The sequence below is a fragment of the Macaca nemestrina genome, chromosome 10 (genome assembly GCF_043159975.1).
Source record: "Macaca nemestrina isolate mMacNem1 chromosome 10, mMacNem.hap1, whole genome shotgun sequence".
In the NCBI taxonomy this organism is placed as follows: Eukaryota; Metazoa; Chordata; class Mammalia; order Primates; family Cercopithecidae; genus Macaca; species Macaca nemestrina.
In genome coordinates this window covers 125737567-125756870 of record NC_092134.1, presented here as the reverse complement: position 1 = coordinate 125756870, position 19304 = coordinate 125737567, and the positions used below count along the sequence as shown (strand labels likewise).

The following is a 19304-nucleotide window of genomic DNA, read 5'->3' as shown; positions in this document are numbered from 1 at the left end:
CCTATCCAGCACGAATTGTCCTGGAAAGCAATGGCTTTTAAACTTTAGGGAACATGAGAATGATTTGGGTGTGCTTATTAAAACCACCAATTCCTGGACCCCAATCTGAAAAAAGATTTGGGTTAAGGCAGTCTGTGTAGGGGCCAGAAAGATTCACCTGTAGCAAACTGTCCTCAACCAGATTTTGACAAACACTGCTACTAAGAAACAGACATTAATTTTACTTGATTTTTTAAAAGATGAGTTTCCACATATTTTTGCTTATAAAAGAAGAAACTCTTAGAAGATAATTTTCTGAATGCATCTGAATTGGCAGTGGAGACCATAAGATGTTATTCATATAATTCCTTTAAGCATCTCTATTTGGTTTGGTCACTTACCCTCCTCTCAGCCCTCATTTGATCTTCCTGAGTTTCCTTCTTTCCTTTAATTCCAACTGTTCCATAACTTACATTTATTTTTCAACTTTTTTAGTATGTGGACATTCTCTTTGTTAAGGACATCTATTTTAGTAATACTCTTTTAAATTCAGAGAAAATTTCCTTAATGAAGTCGTATCTTGATAGCATAATATTAAGAGCAAATATAGAAAATCGTGTATATGTTTATTATTTACTCAGCTATATACAGTATATGGTCACAATGCTTGGCATGTAATAAGGGCTCAATAAGTATATTGAAAGAGAGTATATTAAAATACTGTCATTTTGCTTCGAATGACTCATTAAAACTCCAAAAAAAGGTCATATGCTTTCAATGGCTGAACCATTGTAGAAAGCGGCAAGGTACTATTGGTGTATAGAAAACTGTCATTTTTTTTTTTGTCATAGAGTAATCACCTAGGCTTTGAAATTATTTTATTAATTTTAATGCTATAGCATGTTAATGCAAAAGCATGACAGTTTGCTAGAAAGGTCATAATTAGTTTTTGTAAATAAAGTATACAGATGATATTTATAAAATCACCTCCATATATATGGCTTTTACACTAAAACGCATAAAATGCTCAACTGAAGAAGAAAACAATGAATACTGTTCTCATAAGACAGGTAGACTCAAATACAGTTTCATAGGGCTGTCTCCCAAAGATCAATACTTGAAGAAAATTCCTGTATACTGCCATAAAATTTCAGAGACTTTTCGTGGAGGAGAAGTGTTTCTTCAAGATTACTTCCACGGATGTTCTGGTCATTAAAATGATTTAGATTACAATATCTAAAAAAGAAAGAAAGAAAGCTTTTCTTAGGACCAGATGTAGATGAATTGATAAATCACTTGCTTCCCTCCTGTGCTTGTCTACCTTTTATGATGGGCTCATAGATACTGGCACAACAGTGACGATTATTTAAGAGTGCTGCTCACCAAAACAGTCTTTTTAAAAGTACAAAAGGAGTTTTGTGACTTAGTAAAGTGTCTCATAAGGACCTTTAGGTGGCGCTTTTTTTTACAATTTGCTGTGCTGTCTTCAATGCTGACAGAGAGATGGTGAGAAGGCTGAAAGCCTATCGACTTGACAGATTTCCTGGCGGTCAGGCTGCGTAAGAGGTTTACTGGGGATTTGTAAATTCAGTGCTGAGATTATGTGTAAAGCACCATTGTCAAAGAAGAATCCATGAATGTATTTCTAGAATGTGCACTCTCCATCCCCGACCTCCAGAAAAACCTGCCTTTCCAGTGTCTTCTAAGTACCAGTCCCATGCAAGGGTGGGATAGAATCATCCCATTTCGCAGATTGAGAAATTGAAGTTTCCAAGAGGTTAAATAACGCACTTGAGGTTCATAGCAGTAGTAGTTGGCAGAGTTTGGATTTGGAGCCAGAACTTGATTATTCTGAATCCTGGTCCTCTATGGCATACTGCCTCTAAAGACAAATTACTTTCTTAAACACTTTTGGGTAAGTTCCAGGAAAATAGGAACTTCAAATTGCTTTATTCACTGCTTTATTCCCAGTGATTGATACACAGTAGATGTTCAATAAATATTTGTCAAATGAACAAATGAATATCGGCTATAAGTTTAATTTTATCACATACACATAAGTTTCAAATATAGATGGGGTCAGTCATCTATTTTTGATTTGTGAAGGTTTCAAAAGTTAATTTTACCTTCTTTTCCTTTTCAATACATTACTAAAAATAACTGTAGCTGTAAGAGAATGAATACTGCCTGAACAACTCTGGTCATTTGTCTCTGATTTATGTCACTTTCAATGATTCCTACAGCATAGACACAAAAGATTACTGGAATATTTGACAAAACAAGTGCAATATCAACTTCTATGTTTCACAACACTGGAAGGACAGTGGTGTTAGTTATAAAAGCACTCTCTGCCCCCTCCCTCTCAAAACACCTGAAATTTCTTTTTATTTTGGCACCCAGTGTGGGATAGGATACATATTTATATAAAGCACTGTAGACATATTTACTTGCATTTACCTACTTCCTTCACCCCTAAACTTGAAAGCCTCGAGTATGACACGTCATCAGTGCAGTATTTCAAATTTGATTGTGGAGGGATTGTTTTCAGTTTCTTTGATTTGGTACATGTGACAGGTAAATCTGGCCTTATATTTATGTATAATTCCTAGCTGTATGCAGCTGGGGATTTGAGATAATGTCCCAGTAACCCTCACAAGATTGGTTTGGCTCTAGGACTTAACAATAAGATTGTATCAGACTAATATGATGAACTTGGCTGTGGAGGTGTCTAGGGTGCTAAAACAGACCTCATCCTACCTGTATTTTGGTGAGGAGGTTGTTTCATAATTAATCCACTGTCCTCAAGATCTTGAGGGCAAGAATAAGTTGGGACTGCCTTGTTCTTGATAGATTTCCACTATTACCTGGCTCTGAACAGATATACCTTTGGGTTTGATAAAAAATGGGATTGTGATTACATACGTGCTGAGATTAGATATGATTTGACTTTACGTAATATGTTTCAATAATGCTGTCCCTGGGACATTGGTACTTTCCCCCATTTATTTGCATGCTTATTGTTCCTTAGTGTTTGACAAAAACAATCAGTATAGAAAAAAATCGGAATCATGCACTCCTCACTGCAGGCACTGGTCTTTCTCTCTCAGGTTTCATACTGTGTCTTGCTTAATTCTTCTGACTTGGACTGTCCAATCCCAATGGCCAATAGGTTCCCAAGGCAACATGTGTCTTGGCATTGATGTCATTGGTTCTAGCTGCTTAATCTCTGGAGGCAAATGATCCAGACTCTCCTTACTTCTGACATGTGACATTCATTCTTTTCCTGTGGGGTGCTGGTCAACAGGTAGTAGTGGGTAGAGTTACTTTAACTGAAGGAAATAGTTTTCTCCCAAACCGAGTTAGGAATTGTCAGAGAGCAAGAAGATGGCTCTTCTATGGCACTTGGAGGCAGCATAGTATAGGAGTATAGAAGCGTGGGCTTCAGAGACAAATCTGGAGTTGAATCCTAGTTGTGTGAACTTGGTCAATTTATTTAACTAGCTTTGCACTTTAGTTTTTTTATTTATAACGTAGAATGATAAGATCTATATGCCAAGAAGATGGTGGGGAGTAAGGGCAGTTGTTTGTGTGTGTATAGCATGCCACCCAAGATACACAGGCTGCTCAACACATAGAAAATTAATTTATTTCCTTCTTGCTTTGTTTGTTCCTCTCTCTCTATCTTTATTCCCTCTCTAAAAAAGTATGCAGGAGAAGAGAAAGTAGATAGGTGATGGAGAAGATTTGGTAAGAATCAGATTTATCTCTGAATGAACTTTACATTTGTACTTAGTCCCCTCTCATCTTTGGTTCCTCCAATCTCTGGTGTGTTGTATGTTTTTATTCTTACCTCCTCCTCTGCACTCCACACCACTATTTCTCGCTTCTTTACAGGAACTCACTAGTTCCACAATCAGAGAGAAAGAATCACACTTTAATATTTTAATTTGGGCCCTAGATGTTAGCTCCATGTAGACTACGAGTTTGCCTATTCAACTCTATTTCTCTATTGCCTAGAACAATGCTTAGCATGTTGGTTGGGTGGATATATTAATGAGTCAATCCCTGGGCTAATGGATTCTGGGTCCACTGCTAGTTCTACCTGAACTCTGTCCATTACTGCGGTCATCTTGGCCACACCTCAATGTAAGTGTAGGAGAAGCATAAAAAGGAGGAAGAAGACAGCATATGGCTAGGTATGAGACCATTCTAATTATAATTGCTAACACTTTGGAGCATTTACTCATCCTCACAAAAGCCTTATGACACAGTTAGTATTTTTATCATTTCCATTTTTCAAATGAAGTAACTGAGGTTTAGCAAGGTTAAACAGCTTGCTGAAGTTTGTATAGCATATAAATTGTGAAACTGGACTCAACTGGGGTAACTAAATTACTTCATGAAAGACAAGGATCAAACCTTACTACAGGATACAAAGTAAAAATTGAGAGACGGTGCAGGTTTTTGAAAACTGCTGAGTGGGCACCACTTACGTGTCTGGAGGCAGTGGATGGAGGGGAGAGGCCATGCCTCCAGTTTCCATTTCCATTGTGAAATCTGTTTTGCTATAATGCTAAGAACATTCCTGTTGGACCTTTCTGCAAAACTTTCTGGTTCTCTAATTTGATTTTCAATCTAAGAATGAGATCAGCATTCAGGAAAAGTATACACTGTGAAGGACCAGTTTGATATTTTATACACTTTGGAGTGTAAGAAATATAAAAATTCAGGGAGCCATTAAGGCTTTTAATTTTGTCATCAGTTCTGCCTTGCATGAGGTTTGATTCTTTCTTATACCAGACCATAAGCCTGATGAGAGCAGAACACTGGTGAAAATAAACCTTTATTGACTTACTGACTTTGTATCTTTCTAGTTTATGACACCACCTATCACATGGCTGATATTCAAAAAGAGATTTGTTAGGTTAATAAAATAATGACCTAGGCAAGGGTGAAGTGACAATGAATGAGATAATATATGACTAAATGACTAAAGAGGTAAATGGATGGAAGGAAGTAAGGAAAATGAAAATCTGTTTAGTTTCTGCTTCATGACAGACATTGTGATTAGTCTTTTATCAGTATTCGTCCCCCTAAAACCGACAAGAGGTTTTTATTTTACAGGTGTAAAAACAGAGGCCCAGAGAGGTTAGAGAATTTTCTCAAAAGTACACAGTTGTCCAAGAATATGTCAAGGGGGGAGAGAGAGAGAGAGAGAGAGGGAGAGAGAGAGAGGCTGGCAATGGATGGGTGGATGGATGGTAGATGGTACCTATTAAGCCACTCTCAGGTGGTCTCAGGCAACAAGCTAAGGGATTTTGTACAGTTTTTTTATTGGCCTTGAAATGGTCACTGCTGATTTAAAGGCCTGAATAGGATCCAAATCTCAAGCATCATTAGATTTCTAGCTATTTGTTTAATGATATTTGCTTTTAATGGTAATGATGCACTCGTTCTTATTATCAATATGCTTATTTCTAATTCTAAAGTGATGCTACATAGTGGAGAGAAAAATCTTGTGTTGGAACGTATTTTAGAATTTGTAAAGCACTATTTTATTATGAGGATCGATGGAAAAAGTGAAGTCTAAATTGAAATTTCTTGCTCTGAATAATCTGTTGAATTTCTCTGATATGCTAATTTGTCCGGTCATGGTGTACAGAGTTCCCGCTGGCTCAGTGATGGTTCCCAGACCAATATTTCATGGACTCAGAAATTTTTCATCTTACCACACACTTACTTACCTTTGTGAAACACTCCAGAATCCCAGGATGTTCAACAATGTTAATGATGCCAGGAAGAAGAAGAAGCTTTCTAAATTGCCTTTGTTTAATGTGTTTGGAAACCAATTGCCTGTTTGGAACAAATGTAATTGTTATTCAACTGCAGAGTTGTAAGTTTCTGTGAATATTTTATCATTCCACAATTCATAGAGCTTTATTCGCTTCAGTAATATCCACAAAGCAAAAACGTTCATATGAAACTTGATTGTCAAAATTTATTTAATTATGTAATTAATAGTAAAATAAGCAAAGCACCCCAAATATTTTGAAGGTCACAAAACACTCTTAATTTGCATCACACAATATAGGTGTCAGAAGAACTGGTTCGTAAAGGTAATCCTGACTATTCCATTAACTTGCAGGAGCCATGTGTGTATCTTATTTCTCGTTATATTTCTAGTATTTAGAACAGTGCCTGGCATGTAGGGATTATTTGGCAAATATATAGTGAATGAATGAAAACTATTTTCTATGACCAGATAGTCTGTTTCATTTGCTAATTGTAAGGATAGTGAGATAATGTATGTAGGTGATAGATGTTAAATTATTTTCACAACTTTGATAAATCCAGGGCTACCTTATGATAATATCACAGACCTTATTGGTCAAATTACTTGCAATCTCTGGTTAACATGGAGATTTTCTTTTCACCTAATAAGTAAATTCTTCAATTTAATACCACCAAATAAAGGATTTCTACTTCCTTATGATGTCATACTGGGTATATATGAACCTATTCAAGATTCAAGGTAATTACTTTAATTTGCTTCTAAGTTTTGACTTTTGCTTTGGATCTGTGCTATAACTCTATCTCTCTATCTCTGTCTCCATCTTTGTCTCTGCCTCTGTCTCTGTCTCTGTCTCTGTCTCTGCCTCTGTCTCTGTCTCTGTCTCTATCCACACACATACTTTTTATTTCTTCAGTAAATTTTGGGGTATTGTTTAATGTATACAATAAAATGCATTATATTATACATATTATATATGTGATACTTATTTTTAGGCAATACATTAAAAACAGCAAGGGAGATCTGTTATTACCAAATGTATTTACATAGCATTACAGAATGCTTCAAAGGAAAAATCTAACTTAACAGAGAGAATTTAACTGTCTCTCTGAATGGGCTGAATTTTTTTAATGTTATGCATTATGAGAACAGGAAATGATCATCTTTGAACACACAAATGCCAAGGTTTCATCATTTTCTTGCGTTTTTATAGGAACAGCTCCTACAGCGGGAGGTGAAGAGGGTGTGGGACCAGAGCAATCAGTCTATGACCCAGTAGGACTGGGCTTCAGTACCATCTTTGGCACACGGGTTGTAGGGTTGCTTCCTGCAGTAGAAAGTGGTTCTTGGCCTCTCCCTTGACAATGCATTCTTGTAAATGGGATTTAACTGAAATATTCTGATCACAGTCAGCAAGTGCATAAGTATGACAATTGTGATTAATTGTGCCACTTCGCATTTAAAGCTGTTTGTCTTCTGTCTTTTACCTACTCAGTGACTATTACTATGGATCAATAATGAAAATTAGCTGTGTCTATTATTTTCTGGGACCTATGTCTGAAAGCTAGCCTAAATAAATTATAGGACAAATAAATAAAATGGTGAAGTGCAACTCACAAAATAGGTATTATTTTGTCAAAAGAACTGGGTTGTAAAGGTAATCCTGATTATGCTATTAATTTGCAGGAGCTGTGTGTGTCTTATTTATCCTTATATTTTTAGTATTTAGATCAGTGCCTGACAAATGGGGATTATTTGGCAAAATAATACCAAAATAGGTATTATGATAGGTATAAATAAGCATTACCATACCTATTTCATAAGTTTCACTTTACCATTTCATTTGGGTTCTATTATAATGAAAATTTATGGTTTTATTGCTACAGTGACATGATGCCTTTATCTGGTGTTTAGATGAGTAAATGAAGTTCGCTAAATGTTTCTCTATAAGTCTGCCTATTGGATATTGTGTAGCCTTTTTGATGTGTATATGTGTGCTTTTGTGTGTGCATGTGTGTGTGTGCCCGTGTATGGGTGCACACAGGAACTAAACATTTGATTGTACTTGAATGGGGAGAGTTGAAGTGGAGGTCAAGATAAGGTGTAATAATATCCTACGTATTTTCAGGAAGAACTAAACCATCCTTCTAAGCCTATTCAAACAGTGCTGTTTTTTCCCCTCTTGAATTAATGTCCCAATCGTATTTCCGACCTTTTCATTTCACATCAGCACTTTGCATGTCATGTGATTATACCTTTTTATCACCGTGTTTCTCTGGCTAGTGTAAGAGGAGTTTGCACAGAGTATGTGAAGCCTTAAAGTTAACATGACATTAATTCTTCTTAGAGCATGAATTCTGGTCCATAATAAGTAATTGAAAAGACTATCTTTATATTATAAGAGAGTCAGATGAGGAAGAAGAATATAAATTTTCTAAGATCTTTAAAGGTAAAACATAATATTTTAAAGAAATTTTGTCATTATGGCAAATGCCAGCCTTTGGGGAGATACCACTAGATCCCCCTGGTCACACCAGAGCATTCTCGTCACTGGGGAAGCTGTGGAAAACAGAAATGAGAAGTACTGTGACGTGGTATTTGGGAGTTTGGGGTGACAGGAGAGAAAGACATTTGTACTAGAAAAGTTAGAGAAAGATAATATAAATCTGTGGATATGGACAAAACATTTTGGAGTGGGATTATCTGTAAAAAAAAAAGAAAAGAAAAGAAAACCCCAAACCAAAGATTCCCATATCACGTATTCAAAATTTCTAGAATGCTCCTGTATTCATTCTTAAATATCATTTTTAGCACGTGACTTTCTAACGCTCATCTTCATTCTAGTCCCATATTTTGGCCATATTTAGATATGATTTAAAATTCTCTGTGTAGCTAATTTACATGGTAAAGAGAAGCATCGCCTGAATTGATAGCATGGGACAAACACTTGTATCAAGTCAGACAGAAAGATTCTTCAGGATACCTAAAATTTGCTTTATTTATATGGAGATTATCTGTGTATGTGAAGAGACAGAACTGTGTATAAAAATATATAGAAAGATCATGGGCTTTGGAGTCAGGTAGACTTTTAAAGTTAAATCTTGCCTTAACAGTATAGTCGTTGGGCAAATAACTGGACCACTTAAGCCTCAGTTTCTCTTCTATGAAATGATGATAACAGAATCTCCCTTACTGAGTTGTAATGAGAAGTTAAAGAGATAATGGTTGTCAAGGGCCGGACACAGAGGAGGCACTCCACAAACCTCAGATTATCACCTCCTCCTGCCTCCTTTCCAGGTAGCTCACACACCGTCATGTAGCCTGAGCTTCATCTTGGTCTGTCTCCTGTCAGATATTTCTTCATGTTCTGTGTGCCTTTTTTTTTTTTTTTTATCATTATCCCAGGACTGGTTGTAAAATGTTCCATTTAACATTGTCAGTTGACTCAGCTCTTAGGTACTATAACTTTATTTTAGTAGCTTATAAACTTTTATTGTCGTAATTCACATTTGTGCCATTTTTCATCTGACATTTCCAGTAGCTGATTGAAATCAGGAGCATCCTTGCAAAGGAGACATAGTGAAGACTTGAGGTCTAGAATGAGACTAACTAAACTTCTCCAGATCACAGGATAGCTGAACAGGAGCATGAGAAACAGTGTGCCACATAGAGTCTGATGAGTCATTCACTCACTGCCATTCGTAATGCCCACAGTGCACCCTAGTTACTACTTTCATAATATAACCAGCTAGTTAGTAATAGTGTTCAACTGCTGAAATAGTAAAGGACTCAAAATATTTAGCATTGTTCAGAATTTCCCCAAATATCTCTTACTTAGCTACATGTATTTGTTCATTTGAAAGTCATTTTTTAGAATTTTTTTGTGTACCAGGAAATGTGCATTCCATGTTGCTTAAGAAAAGGGATTCATAAATTAGTAGGGTAATTATCCTGGAGCATTAGGCCTTGTAGACAGTAAGTAAAGTGTTTATATTTATCTGAAATTATCACAGTCATTTTAGAGACAAAGAATTGTAGAATCGTCTAGACTCGTTCTTTATTTTATATATTAAGGAGTGAAGGAACAGAGAGGTCAAGTGAAACATCACTCAGCAGAACCCTCATCTTCCTGCTGTTACATGAAATGTACGGCTGTAGTCCACCTCTTGGTGTTTAATGCAACTACCACTTTTATGCCTTTCTTTAACATCTTCTCAACAGTTTTAAAATGTCTGGATTTCAGTCTTTGAAATCACTTACCCCAAATTCTTTCTAAAATACCTAACGACATTTCTACTCCGGTCTTGAGACTGGCATTCAACCTACTGTGAGATTCTTAGAGCAATTTACACTACATTTAAAGCTTTTGAAAGTGGATTGAAAAACATATATGGTGATGCACACATGCTATAACACTATAAACTACACAAATTTGCTAATATGAAAAAGAAATACAGTTTATTTCTCTTCTCCTTAATGCCGTACATTGTAAGGCTCAAAATTTCATTTGCTGTCTTGATGCCTTTGAGCCTCACAGGCCCCAAAGGTCTAACCACGTGTTTCCCTGTTTTCATTGGATAGGCTCCTCACCCAGCTGGAAGAGCTCCCCACCTGGCTAGTTCCCCTATTAGTCAGACCAGCTGCACTCCACCCAGCCCTCAACCTGAGAGGTTTCACTTCCCTGCTAGCGCTCAACATTATTCAAACCAACCAATCACATCCAGCCTACAGGAACCAGACAATCACATCCAGCCTACAGGAACCTGCCTGTCACCACAACCCTTTGTTATTACAAAGCCTGCGCCCGCACAGACCCTGCTTGTTCACTGTATGCCTGAGTGCAGCCCCAGGTGACCCTACACATATCCGGGTATTTTCCTTTCCCAGATTGTGAGTGTACGTGACTAATAAACTACTGTCAGTCTCATGTGTAGACTCTGTCTCAAAAAAAAAGGATGCGTGTTTTCCATGATCTCATACTATCTAGAGTAAGAGGCACCCCTAGGTCACCAATGTGGTGAATAGGAGATGATCAGAACATGCCCTCACCACAGAAATCAAGGTCAGTTCTAGAGAAAATAGTAATAGCTTTTGCTTTAATGCATAATTACTGTTTATTTTTCTTTTGGAAGGTGAAGAAAAGAGAAAGGAACCCTCCCATTCATCCTTCCGTACCACTACTCAGAACCAAGTACCTCTGCTTCTAAACTACATCAGGGAGTGCAACTCCCATAGAATCACAGGACAAGAAGTAAAGGGAACAGATATTTAAGGTAAAAGATATCCAAATTACCTTGATTTGACTATATCAGTTTATCAAATGATCACATGTATGCTGAAAACAAGTACACCTAATATGTATCAATAAAAAAATTTAAAAAATAATAATCAAATAAAAGAAGTAATGGGAACAAGACGCAGTCAAGTTGCACTGCATCCAAGAAGTATTGGCCTGACCAAAAATAAAACATTATAGGTGAGTATGAGTTCTGGGGAGTGCCGGATAGCCATGTATGCTTGACAATGCAGTCTGTAATCACTCCAGCTAGTCAGAGTGTTAGAAAACCTAAAAATGGTGTAAAGTTCTCACTGTAGCCTAGCAGTCTTGGGTTTAGTGGGGCACTTTAAATGCAGACTTTAGCAAAAATATTCACATATACTCTGAGTTAGTAAACCCTACCTCTCAGCAAATCTGTTCTTTTGAGGATGAGTAAACATAAAAAGAGCCAATATGGGTAAGGAAAAGTGACTACTATACATATTTGTTGCTTACAGGAAACACCCTGAACACAGAATGACAAAGCTAATAATAATAATAATAATAATAATAATATAATGAACGAGAAACTCGTAAGACAAAGACAGAAAATACTGTAAAATACTAATCTCCGCAAAGTTGAATTCAAAGGAAAACCATTTTAAAGGGACATTGAGAATTTTTTTATATTGATAAAAAACACAATTCAAATTGAAGATATGCCAGTGGATTTCCCTTAAGTAATGAAATCATAACAAAATCTGTTGTCTTTTGGAAATAACGATATATAAGTAATTCTTATCAATGACTATAACACGTTCTTGTCAGTTTTTGATCAAATTGGCAAAGAAGGGATGTAAAGAATTAACGTGATTGACAAGTGTTTAATAAAGATCACAACATTGTTTAGTATGAAAAAGAATATTTCACCCTCTTATAGAAGTTTCAATAACATTAGTAACAAACCAGACCTCCAAGAAATTGAAGATATGCCTCTTGAATAACTAACTGGTCAACAAAGAAATGAAAACCACAATATCAAGGTATTTAGAAAATGAAGAGAATAAGGAAGTTGCATTTACACATTTAAGAGATACAGATATAAACTCTACCCAGAGGCACATTTAAAGGCACATAGGCTTTCATTTTTAAAGTCAGAATTAAAATAAATGAAATAAACATTCAAGACAAAGAAGTTAGGAAATGCATAAAACAAATCTAAGGAAAGTAGGAGTAAGGAAATAGAGATGAGAACAGGAAATCAATATATTAAACTTTTTTAGATCTAATAGTTCTAAGAGATGATTCATTGGAGAAAATATAACAAAATAAATAAAACTGACAAATCCAATCAGAATATGTCACAACAGATACAGAGGAGATAACAATGTTTAGTTATGAGTATGCTACTTTAGAGTAAAAACTGTTATGGAAATGAGGTATTTAGATAAACATTAATTACCAAAGTTGAATCAAGAAGAAATGGAAATCTATTAAAGACCAATAATAGTAGGAAAAAGTTACAAAGAATAATTTTTTTAAAAAAGAGACATTAAGATCCCTACCAAAATTCCAATGACACTTTTCACAGAAATAGAAAAAACAATCCTAAAATTTATATGGAACCACAAAACACCACAAATAGACAAAGTAATTGTGAGCAAAAAACAAAGATGGAGGCATCACACTACCTGACTTCAAAATATACTACAAAGCTATAGGATCAAAACAGCATGGCATAAAAAGAGACACATAGACCAATGGACCAGAATAGAGTCCAGAAATAAATCTGTGCATTTACAGACAACTGATTTTGGACAAAGGTGTCAAGAACAAACTGATATGATTAGGCTTTGTGTCCCCACCCAAATCTCATCTTGAATTGTAATCCCCATAATCCCCATGTGTCAAGGGAGAGAGCAGGTGGAGGTAATTGAATCATGGGGGTGGTTTCCCCCATGCTGTTCTCATGAGAGTGAGTGAATTCTCAGGAGATTTGATGGTTTTATAAGGGGCTCTTCCCCCTTCACTCAGTATTCTCTTTCCTACCGCCTTTGAAGAAGGTGCTTTGCTTCCCCTTCACCTTCCACCATGATTGTAAGCTTTCTGAGGCCTCCCCAGCCATGCTGAACTGTAAGTCAATTAAACCTCTTTCCTTTATAAATTACCCAGTCTTGGGCAGCTGTTTATAGCAGTATGAAAACAGACTAATACCCAAACAAAGGAGAAAGTACAGTCTCTTCAATAAGTGGTGCTGGGAAAACTGTATATCTACATGCAGAAGAATGAAATTGGACACTTATAGCAGATATGAAAAATAAACTCAAAATAGATTAAGGGCCTCAGTGTAAGACATGAAACTGTAAAACTACTAGAACAGGGGAAAAGCTTCATGACATTGGTCTAGGTAATGATTTCTTGAATTCGACAACAGAAGCATCGACAATAAAAGGAAAAATAGACAAATGAGAATGTGTCAGACTAAAATGTTTCTGCACAGCAAAGGAAATAACAGAGTGAAAGAGATAACCCATAAATTGGGAAAAATATTTGCAAATTATATATCAGGTAAGGGCCTAATATCCAAAACATGTAAAGAATTCAAGCTACTCAATAAGAAAAAAGCCCAAATAGCTAATTGAAAATGGGCAAATGACCTGAATAGACATTTCTTAGAAGAAGACATACAAATGGCCAACAGGTATATAAAAAACTGTTCAATATCACTGATCATCAGGGAAATGCAAATTAAAACCACCATGAGATATCACCTCACACCAGTTAGAATTTTATAAAAAGGATGAAGATGAAAGATAAGTGTTGATGAGGATGTGGAGAAAACGAAACTTCAGTACACTATTGGTGAGCATGCAAATTAGTACAGCTATTATGGAAAGCAGTATGGTGGAATCCTGATAAACTAAAAATAGCATTACCACATGATCCAGCAGTGCTACTACTGGATATATATCCAAAGGAGTTGAAGTCAGTATATCGAAGAAATGTTTGTACTCAGTTTGTTACAGTACTGTTCACAATGGCTAAGATATGAACACAACTGAAGTGCCTATCAATGGATTAATACATTTTAAAAAGTGGTATATATACACAATGGAATATTCAGCCTTAAAAAAGAACAAATTCTGTCATTTGTGACAATATGGATGAATCTACAGTACAATATGCTAAGTGAAATAAGCAAGACACAGAAAGACAAATACCATATCATCTCACTTATATGTGGAATGTAGGAAAGTCAAACTCACAGAAGCAGAGAGTAGAATGGTGGTTACCAAAGGCTGAGGTGGGGAAGGGAAGTGGATGGGGGAAGGGGAAATGTTGACCAACAGGTGCAAAGTTTGAGTTAGACAGGAGGAATTAGTTCTGGTGATCTATTATACAGCATGGTGACTATAGTCAATAATAATGTATTGTATATATCAAAATTGCTAAAAGAGTGGATTTTAAATGTTCTCACCACTAAGAAATGGTAATTATTTGAGGTGATGGATATGTTAATTAGACTGATTTGAGCATTCCACAATGTATGCAGGTATTGAAACATTACATTGTACCCATAGATACATACAATTACTATTTGTCAATTAAACATAACATGCAATTTAAGAACAAAAGAGAGATACTAGGCATTTTTTAATTTTCACAGAAAAAATAGATCTTTTCTCTGGATCTTTCCAGAACATAGTGAAAGAATCATAATTGCCAACAAGTATTGTTTATTGCACATATATAAAGATGATTTAATATTGAAAAATTTATTAATTAAATGCACCCTAATGATAGGTCCAGTTTCTTATGATTAAGAAATATCATAAGGTGATCTTAATAGTTGCTTAAACATTCGATAAAATTTAAACTGATTTGTTTACCTCTTAGAAAACAAGAATAAAGTTTTTATATAATAAGGAATATTCTTTAAGGAATATCCTTTTTAATCCTGCAAATATACTTAATAAAATAAAAGATGTCCTCATTAAGATCATGAGCAAGATATAATGTGACTGTCTTCTGGTATTACCATTGCCCTGTAAGTTCTGGGTCCTGAGAAAGATGCAAAGCATAGGAGTAAATATTGGAAATAAGGATAAAAATTATATGTATTTGAAGATTAATTTTGCTGAAAAAGTAAAAGGATCAACTGAAATACTCTTATAAATTTACTAAGTTTATGAAATTGGATGCAGATGAAGACATATACATTAATAAACAGTAATAATCTCCCTGTATAACAGTGATCACCTCAGTGAATTGTAATGAGGGAAAATGATTCAGTTCAAATAGCAAAAAGGAAAAATGTATAAAATGTCTATGATAATTTCAACAAGAAATGATCAGGATATATATGAAGAAAAAAACTTCCTGAACTCAACTTTGAAATATTAAATTTAAAAAGTATGTTATATACTTGGATGGACCACTACCTATTGCAAAAACTTTAGTTTTTCTAAAATTAACTTACAAGTTTTACTCATTTTATTAAAATAAAAATAGGACTGGGGGGCCGGGTGCAGTGGCTCAAACCTGTAATCCCGGCACTTTGGGAAGCCGAAGTGGGCCGATCCTTTGAGGTCAGGAGTTTGAGACTAGCCTGGCTGGCATGGTGAAACCCCGTCTGTATTAAAAAAATACAAAAATTAGCCTGGCATGGTGGCAGATGCCTGTAATCCCAGCTAGTTAGGAGGCTGAGGCACAAGAATTGCTTGAACCCAGGAGGCAGAGGTTGCAGCACTCCAACCTAGGCAACAGAGCGAGACACTGTCTCAAAAAAAAATGGAGAAAAAAATAATAAAAATGTGAAATTCATCTAGAAGTATAAGCCATGGAGAATATGGTTTTCATAAATAAAAAATAACCAAAAAGATAAGTATGAGTAATAACTGATATAAACTATATATCATAAAATTATTATACTAATTAAAAGGAGAGTGATACTAAGCTAAAATAAAGAGGCAGCTGAAGGGAACAGGCCAGAAAGCCCTGAAACAGTCCCAAGATCACCTAAAAATATGTTAAAATATGTAAAACTGATTAGTTTCATTTCACTTACTGTATCGTTGGGAAATATTTAAAGTTTAACCAACTTTTCACAACTTATATTAAATACTGTTGTGAATGTTGGTTATTTGAAGCAAATAAGTATTTTCTTTAATGAAACCTAAATGAAATCCACATGAATAATAAAATTAATCCAAAATGTGAAACCATTAAAATTCTACAACCATAAATGCAATGAAATTAATCATAATGAAAAAGGTAGACAGATTTGATTACATATAGCAGCAAAACTTGTATAAAATAAATTTATGAAATAAAATGTTGAGTTAAAACTGGGAAAATACTAGCAATAAATATGACATAAATCACAATATTCTTAAAGTATAATGAGCATATGTAAACAGACAAAAAAAAGACCCAAAGAAAAATAGGCCAAGACTAAGCATATCATAAAAAAGATAAAAATGTTCTATAAACATTAAATATTTCAATTTTACACTCTAAAAAATACAAATTAAAGTATTTAAAGTGGAATATAACTTTTTCCAATCAAATAGACAAGGATCAAAATATTATGCTAAGGACTGAAATTCATATCTTGAGGCAAGTATTATCATTTCACAATGGCACATAATTGCAGTCTTTTAGAAGTCAGTTTTGCTTTAATTCTCAATAGTCTTTAAAATATTTAAAATATTTATCCTCATTGAAGGAATAATCCCATTTCCAGGATTCTAGTCTAAGGAGGGAATAAGTTATGTACTTAATGATTATAGAAAAGGATGCTTACCTTAGTAATATTTATAGCATGAAAAATTAGAAATAACCTAAATATACCATAAGAAAGGAAGGGTGCATATATATACACACACACATATATATGTGCATAAATATGTATATATGTATACATATATAAACACCTTTCCTCACTTCAGCAATATGTCAGTCCATCTCCCACCAAAATCAGAGCTTTACTGGATACTTCAAGTATATGTGGCATTAAGTGCTATAGCATATTGCTTTGGATTCAAGGCAGATTTCTGTTATCTCTCTTTGGAGAAAGATGCAATATTTCCCCTCTTGACAAACTACTGTTTTATTTTGAATGTAATGGAACTATGAAAATCTTAAAATGTGCCTTTTGGAATCTCTTCAAAAGATAGTTAGAGACAGTGAGCAATTATTTCCCTCAGACTTCATTAGATTTTTTAAAGTTATTTTGTAGTGCTGGTGTTCTAGCAAAAGTCCAAAATTGTGGAGACAAAACTGAAATGGATTTTATATTCTGCTTTATTTGAGGCACGCCTTCTACTTCACTATGTGCTTTTTGCTTGGGAGTGAAAAAGGGTGCAATTAAAAAGATGTTGCAGTCTGTCTCCAGGGTAGATGTGCCTCTGTACCACAGGAAATAAAACTAGTGTAGTAAAAAGAGCTTTGGAATCAGGAATCCACCATTACTATGTGATTTGGACAACTTATGCAACTTTCTGGGCTCACTTTCCTCTTATATATGATGGGGCTACAAATATCTACCTCCAAAGAAATGTTGTGAAGATTTAATGAAATAATATCTTCATGAAATGCATATAGCAAGGTCTGCATGTAACTGACACTTAATAAATGTTAATTTCTTTCCTTCCTCCTTTCAGTAACCTGATTTAAATGCTTCATTTGAGATTCATAGCTCTCCTACCTGAGTTAATTTTTAAAACACATTAATTTTCATGATACCTGAAGGAAATAATACCTAACCACTGTATTCTAACTTTGACTTTTCTACCAGTTTTTCATATTTATCTAATAAGGACTCAAATTTTTATTACCCTCAATTTATAAACAAGGAAACAAAGGCAGAGCAGCTGAACCGTTTGCCTAAAGTCATGGAAAGGGGACAGAATAAATATTTGTTGAGTGACTGGATGAACTGAGATTGGGCCTCAGATCTGAACATGCTCAATACTTTAATCTAGATAATAATGCCTGCATCATGACTTTAATTGGCATTTCCAGATCTTGGGAATTGTGGATAAAAATTAAGTCAGGCTGCTGTTTCCAGGAAGGAACACTGTGTCTTTCAAAATTGTAGGGAAATTGCTAGGCATTGTTCACCTGAACTGCAGAGAGAACAGGCATGGGTGATATTTGGCATAACCAGCTTTCTTATAAGGGTGAGTTCATTCTCTTGAAGAGCATTGGGAGGTAAAAACCCATCAAGATAGTGTGTTCTCATGATGATTTCAATGAATTATCATGGAAATGAGTTTTAGAAGAGAGGTAATGCTTTGTGATAATAGCCCGATAATGCCATTAGCTATGAACTGTAATTGTAATAGCATTAGTCAAATGAATATATCTGATATTAATTTGAGTGTCAAATATTTCTATAAGGTTCTTCTTATTAATTAAACATCAGACTTGGTATTATTAATTCAGCATCTAGCAGTGCTTGCACATAGTAGGAACCCAATATGTATTTGTGACTGAATTAATAAATCAGTCTATAAGTGGGGTTATTTAAAATAGTAAAATATTGAATTTAAATAATTTCATGGATATGACAACACTGATTTTTGCCCAGAACCTGCTTATTTGTACAGTCGGTTCTTCATTTGCAACTCTACTAATAGTGTAGATATATTAATTTCATAATTTTAGAAGAAAGCCTTTCTTATCTTTTGCATATTTGGAGGAAAATAAACCTTTACCCCAAATTACTTTAAGAGTAGAGTTTGTGCCTTTCATCCTGTGTCTTGTGCTCTTTAGGCTATTTAAAAATTTATGAGACATCTTTATTGAGCTTCTGAATATCACTGGGCAAATTCATGCTTTAGGTAGTTTGGGATCACTCTTCATGATCACCAACACAATTGGGGCCTTCAACACCACCAGCGATTTTTTTTTTTTTTTTAAGATGGAGTTTTGCTCTGATTGCCTGGTCTCCAGGCTGGAGTGCAGTGGTGCAATCTTGGCTCACTGCAACTTCTGCCTCCAGGGTTCAAGTGATTCTTCTCTCTCATCCTCCCGAGTAGCAGGGATTACAGGTGCACACCACCACTCCCCGCTAATCTTTGTATTTTTAGTTTAGACAGGTTTCACCATGTTGCCCAGGCTGGTCTCGAACTCTCGACCTCAGGTGATCTGCCCACCTTGGCCTCCCAAACTGCTGGGATTACAGGCGTGAGCCACTGTGCCCGGCCACCACCAGCGATCTTAACATTTGTCTTCTAAATCATCTTTTCATACCTTCATAATAAGTTTGTA

General features: G+C 35.2%; 1 protein-coding gene across 1 annotated transcript in view; it reads right to left on the bottom strand.

The window, feature by feature from the left end:
• Positions 1 to 551: 551 nt before the first annotated feature.
• Positions 552 to 19304, bottom strand: part of LOC105481588 (solute carrier family 15 member 5) — a 91655-nt gene continuing 72902 nt past the window's right edge. The window contains exons 8-9 of the mRNA XM_011741273.3: positions 5724 to 5832; positions 552 to 1215 (exon numbers count right to left, since the gene is read on the bottom strand). Coding sequence (XP_011739575.2) covers positions 1068 to 1215; positions 5724 to 5832 — 257 coding nt within the window. The 3' untranslated portion in view covers positions 552 to 1067. The remainder of the gene's footprint in view (positions 1216 to 5723; positions 5833 to 19304) is intronic.